Consider the following 6,597-nt stretch of genomic DNA (forward strand, 5'->3'; position numbering starts at 1 on the left):
AATGCCAGCTTTGAGTGCAAAGTTTCAGGTTTTCTACCACACAAAAGTGAAAAGTACTTTTTTTTCTTCCTGTGACCTTGCCTGCAGCTGAACTAGTGAGGAATTTGAAATAATTCAGACAAACCTCCGCGAGCAAATCGATATTTAGGTAGACACAGCAGGAACAAGAGCCTCGTTCTGGAAAGTGAATGCGGCACAGATGTGTGTCCCCATTCAACACGACCGCCCCGCACAATCTGAAGATAATCAAAGCTATTTTCTCCCTCAAATGGCACCGAGGCTTGAAGGTTGACATAGAAACTCTTGAAATGACATGGCATTGTTGCTGAGTAATAGCTGCTTAAGCTTCAGCGGCACCGAGTTAAAAGCTAGTCCTAACAGCTCTAATGAACCTCTTAAAAACCAACTACATTACCACATGCGTTATTGTGCACATGTGCGGCTTATATATTTTAATGTATGCCTTTAGCCTTTGTCAAATAAGCACACTCATGCTGTTTCTTTCACTTTCTAGCACAACCGGGGGTCCCACAGATTTTTATACTGCTTTTATACCTGTGACCTTGCAGCCGCATAAAGGTTTTTAATAAAACTGTTCAGAAGTGTGTTCAACAAGTGTGTGTTTTTCTTGTTGAAATATCGTTCATCTGATTGGTAAAATTTTTATTTTTTTCAGTTATTGGAAAACATTGTTGAAATAAAATGATCAACAACAAGATCTGATGGACGATATTAACACTGAACACATGCAGTAATGTGCAAAAGTCTTAGTTGCTGTCTGTCAAATGCTGTACTCGCTGGCATTTGGATGAGAATGAGGCCGGTCTCCATCCATTCATCTTCTACCACTTTATCATCCACGAGTCACCAGAAACTCCGGTGTCCTAATTTGTTTAAAACACTAACTTTCCTCTATAGATTTTGGTGCAGGAGCAGTTTACAAACTTCTGTCTAATGGCTATAGATAAAGTGGAAAATATAAGATATTGCTGGTCCTTCTTCTTCTTCTTTTGGCTTCTCCCATTAGGGTTCACCACAGCAGATCCATCTTGCCCTCTCCCTTGTGTCCTCTTCTGTTACACCAGCTGTCCTCATGTCCTCCTTCACAACATCCTTGAACCTCCTGTGTGGTCTTCCTCTTTTCCTCCTGCCGAGCAGCTCCATCTTCAACATCCTTAGTCCAATATAATCACTATCCCTGCATGTGACCAAATGATCTCAATCTTCTCCCCTTTTGCTTTATTTCCACCCTCACATACTTCTCTGCCACTCCTGATTTCCACATACAATACCACAGTTCTGCTCTTGGTACCCCATCGTAAACTTTCTCTGGATCCACAAAGACACATTTCACATCAGCACTCTCTTCAACCAAAAATCACATCTTTGGTTTTTATCTTCTTCAACTCTTTCCCACACTTTTTACCTATATGTAATTACTACAGTTCTGCACATCAGCCTTGTTCTTGAAGATCGGGCACCACTACTTCTTCTCCATTCTCCTTAGACATATTCTCGCTTTCCAAGATTGGACATCTCCATACCTCCACAGGTGCGTATGTCACCTGGACCAGCTGCCTTTGGTCACTCTTCACTACCTCTCGAAGTGCATCGCAACTTCTTCCTGAACTGTGCACAACATTCTTCCATTTTTCCGCTTCCACCATTTATTCCTTGGCTCCGCCTTCCTCTTCCTGGTTACCCGAAGTCATCCTACAGACTGCACCACGTTCTCCCTTGGCATCACCTTTACAGTCTCCTTTCTCCTTCACATTGCAACTTCTGCATAGTATATAATCTACCCCCACTCTTATAGGTCACCCTATGCTCCTCCCTCTTCCTGAAATATGTATTTATGTTTCTCTCCTTAACCCCATACCTCCTCGTCACCACTGTGTACCTTCACCAACATGCCCCATTGAAGACCACTCCAATCACCACTCTCTCTCTCTACCAATCAATCAGTGCCTCATGCAACCTTCACAATGAAGTCACATTGTTTTTGGTGATTGAAAATGATTCATCTTTGGCCTCATTTTTTCAGACAAAAAAAACCTGCTTCACTCTGTCTGAACCACACACTGGTTGCATCAGCTGCATGTTGCTGGTTGCACCCCCCCAGTATGTGCATTTGTGAGGGTCTGTGTCCGTTAAAAGGCTCAGACACGTATCACTCGAGAGCTCTTCCAGCTTCTTCTTCTTCCTTTCTAGAAACCGCAGCTTGAGTGCATTTGTTTGTGTGCACGCTTTTTATTTATGTTTGCAGGGCTCGTTCCACTATAACTTTCTGATGTAGGTGTAGCGAGAGCGCGCCACAGTTGAAGCTCTCACCTTTGTCCAAACCTTTTCTCACCTTCTCATATAGGGCTACACCTATCCCGGTTTAGTGTGTGCGTGTGTGTGTGTGTGTGTGTGTGTGCGTGTTGTGCGAGCACCTTTGTGTCCTCTGTTGCGTCAGTGGCATCAGTTTGTGAGACTCCTCCTCCTTCCTGTGTGTCAGTATAAAGTAAGGTTCTCTCTCCCTCTTCCTCTCACTCACTTACACTCATTCATTCACTCACGGCCTCGACACAGGACTCAGCTTCTCCTGGTCCAAACCAACGATGACTGCAGGTAAGATTTAAATATGTATTAAACTGATACGAGCTTTTGTCTGTTATAACAGAACTTATTAGTACTTTATTTTATTAAATAGTCTGTTTTGAGTGTTTAAGTGTAGTTTTGCCCTTTCCATCAATTGCAACTACGTGAACATTACAGTATGTAACATCTGAAACAGAACATGAAGTGCTCCAGCTGCAAATATACATATTTTTAGACATAAAAATGACAAAAAAAACAACATTTTTGGGTAGGTAGACAAACAATATTTTTTTTCTCTCTCTTTGATGAAGAGGAGGAGGAGGAGCAGCAGGAGGAGAGGGCTTTCACACACACGATATAATAACACGCCATTACCAGCCTAGTGAATAATGAATGAGAGACAATCACCAGCTTCTAACAGGAATTATATTAGCATCAACAGAATGACTATTAACAACCACACAGTGTCTCTTTAAACAGACATTATACAGAGGCGCTGTTGTGTCGAGCTACAGCCTTTAATTCTACACAGATAGACTCCACACACAAGTCTACTGTATATACTTGTTTTTTTATTTATTTTTTTTAATCAAATTTTTGTATAGCCCAAATTACAAAGTGATCTTTCAGGTGAAACAACTCCCAAAGAGAATTCATTTACATTGTGCTGTACTGTCGATCGCAAACTATAACTAAAGGAAACTTGTCTGTCTGTCTGTCTGTCTGTCTGTCTGTCTGTCTGTCTGTCTGTCTGTCTGTCTGTCTGTCTATCTATCTATCTATCTATCTATCAAGTTGTAATAGAAATACAGTAACAGACAGAGAAAGAGAGAGAGGGGCTTCAGGGGTAAAATCTGAATCTGAATCTAACATTTTGAAACTAACTCTGTTTTTCACTCTCATTCTCATTCATTGATAAATAATTACACCGCTATATATTAATAAGAATTCCTGAATGTTAACAAATGTGTCAAACAACTCACTTGCACATCACACATCTCTTATGTGAGTGAGTGAGTGAATAAAGAGAAAGGAGACATTCGTGTAATTTGCTCACTCACTGGTGTATTAACATTCGATTTCCCTTTTAAAATAAATGCCACACAAAGAAAAATGAAGATTTAGAGATAATTGGTGTGTTTCCCTATGGATTCTGCAAATGCTAAGTCATCACAACTACACCCTACGACCATCCCTCTGTGTGTGTGTGTGTGTGTGTGCGTGTGTGTGTGTGTGTGTGTGTGTGTGTGTGTGTGTGTGTGTGTGCGTGTGTGTGTGTGTGTGTGTGTGTGCGTGCGCCTGAGGTTAACTATCAGAGGTAAATCTGTTTCCACCAGTACACTCCAATAAATGTGAAATGATTGATTCCTGCGTCCTGACCCCACCACCTGCAATTGTTCCGGCCCTCGGACACAAAAATTTAACAAACCGACAGGAGGCAATGAAAGAGAAGAGAGGGCAGAGGAGAAACAGCGGCGAACAAATCATCAGAAAAGGAAAATGAAGTCCACCAGTGGATTTATTTTGACTTTGTGGTCTAATTTTCTATTCTCTTCTTTTCTCTCTCCACCTCCAGTCATGAATGTGGGGATCTGTGTGTGTGTTCTCCTGGCTGCTCTGTCAAGTGGTTCTCTGAGTCTGTCCTCACAGTCCACCGTAAGACACACAGATGCTCAAATTCAGAATTTTAGTATTAGCAAAGAAACAAAATACCCTAATAATAATAATAATAATATATATATGTATGTTTTTTCTAATTGAGTCACAGAGAGCTGAGGTTGAGGCTCTCATGTCAGACAGCCCACCTCCCCCATCGCCCAACCACACACGCCTGGCTCGTTCAGCTGCAGCGCCCCCCTCAGGGCGGCTCTCCAACTACAACCAAGACACAGACTCAAAGAACAGCCTGAGCCAACTGCTGGCCAGACTCATCTCCAGGAAAGGTGAGCAGCGACGAGCAGCCCCGAGTCCCGGAGATGGTGAAAGTCGTATATATATATATTACACTGGGCTCACTCCTCTGCATCGTGTTCTTTCTCCTGCTGACTTGCATCCTTTTATAATCTGCGCTCCCTCGTGCTGTTCCTGAGTCCCACCATCTGTTATTTCCCACCTCCCCTCCCCAAGCTTCTCCACTCCTCCCCTCATTTTTCCATACCTCCATCCTTGTTCCCTCCCTCCGCCTTTCCCACTTGTGTTTGCTTCCTTCCCTCCTTCACGCGCCCTCCTCGTCTCCTAATCTCTTTGTCACCTCAGATGTCTCTCAAACACATAAAAAAGGGAAAAAAGAAACGGAACAAGTCAGCATGTCTTACAGTCTACAGTCAGAATAGGATCAGATAAATCTCATTCTCCTCCCGTTCTCCATCTCCTCCAGGTTCTTCCTACCAGACCAGATCATCCCTCACCAGCAGAGCCAGCGGTTTGTCCCCGAGCCACAGGATAAAGGACAGAGATTATCTGGGATGGATGGACTTTGGGCGACGCAGCGCAGAGGAGTATGAATACTCCTCCTAATGGAGCTGCAGCCGCCCCAAACCCACCAATAAAAAGCTCACAAACATAAAGAGCCCTTTTCACACTGCACTTAACCGTTTACCCAGGGCCGATTTCATCTTAATATCAGTGCATCATCAAACAATAAAACAGAGAGTAAAGTCATTTAGCGAAAGGGCACAAAGCAATCTCTGCCCTGCACTCTACTTCCCTAAAGTGCTCCAACAGCACCGCAGTTAAACATTAAACCGAATGGAAAAAGGCTGATAATATTCTGTATTTTTGATATGGTGAAGAATTTCTATGAAAAGGTTAAACCCAGTTGTGCGTTAGTAGTCCATCTCTTAGTAGGCTCTGACCCCGAGCTCCTGATGATTCAAATGTTTAGCCAAGAAGATAAATATATACTTTTATTCCTAAAGAAATATGTATGTACATGCCTAAAACAGACTTGTAGTTTTCAAACCATGCTATTCAAAGAGAAATAAATACTGTTTTTGTTTGTTTGGAGGGGGGGGGGGGGGGATTTTCAGAAGTGGATTAATACAGATTTGGTGTTTACAGTAACAATGTGTATGTGTCAAAAAATAAACTATAGGAGATTTCACTGAGCACAACAGTGTGGCTCATGTTTTTTTTCTTGTTGTGGACAGAAATAGAAGTTTATATACAGAGAAATACACTATGTCATCGTTTGTCCACACAGTAAAATCAATTCACTGCCATAATTACCAGACTGGATTTGTCCTTTATGAGACCAAAATGGTATTTACGACTCAACATTGTGCAAATAATAACATCTAATAGAATCAGAATGATAATAATTAAGCGTAATTCTCACCAACAATAGCGTACTAATCCCAGGGTGAAAGATTAATCTGTCAAAAACGAACTAATCTAAAGTGGAAATGTCTAGTTTCCCGGAGTGTGCAGAATGTTTCTGAGGCTTTTAGTTGGACTTTTATGAGCTCCTTCTATGTCTTTGGCAAAATTAAGCTAAGCAAGAATCAACACTTTGTCTAAAACCCTGTGCATTTAGAGAATAATGTAGCATTAAATATCCAGCAGAAGCTATATCAGTAAAGTCTCAGCGTGGAGACAGTTAAAGTCTGCTGAAGGAAACCCTGGGCTAAAGATGTGCAGTGTGAAAAAAGCACAAGGAGCCATTTCAATCACTGCTTTATGGGCTTTAAAAATCAGGATTACACGTATACTGTAGAAATGAATATAATAGAGAGGGGGAAGGGGGGGGGGGTTCTATTTTGAAAGACCATTGTGTATGTATGCAAAAGGTGACGTCTGTATGTTCTAAACTTGTCAAAATAAAGCTCCATTATTTGACCTCAGCAAAAAAAAAGAAAAGAAAGAAGAAGAAGCATTTGTTTTGAGATAATGAATCCACGGTGTGTGAAGGAAACAGATGGTGTGATCATCCCCAAGCTTTTCATTTTCACAAAGCAGCGTTACAATCAGAGAAACAGTGGCTGTCGTCGGTGTATACTTTAATGTATGGATAGG

At 41.7% G+C, this 6,597-nt stretch overlaps 1 protein-coding gene across 1 annotated transcript; it reads left to right on the forward strand.

The window, feature by feature from the left end:
* Positions 1 to 4,161: 4,161 nt before the first annotated feature.
* Positions 4,162 to 5,100, forward strand: ccka (cholecystokinin a; the record flags this gene model as incomplete). The annotated part of the gene is made up of 3 exons (XM_083895042.1): positions 4,162 to 4,239; positions 4,352 to 4,526; positions 4,961 to 5,100. 3 exons carry the CDS (start codon positions 4,162 to 4,164, stop codon positions 5,098 to 5,100), a joined length of 393 nt encoding a protein of 130 aa, XP_083751168.1.
* Between the last annotated feature and the right edge of the window lie 1,497 nt (positions 5,101 to 6,597).

Source organism: Microchirus variegatus, assembly GCF_963457635.1.
Source record: "Microchirus variegatus genome assembly, chromosome: 1".
Lineage (NCBI taxonomy): Eukaryota > Metazoa > Chordata > Actinopteri > Pleuronectiformes > Soleidae > Microchirus > Microchirus variegatus.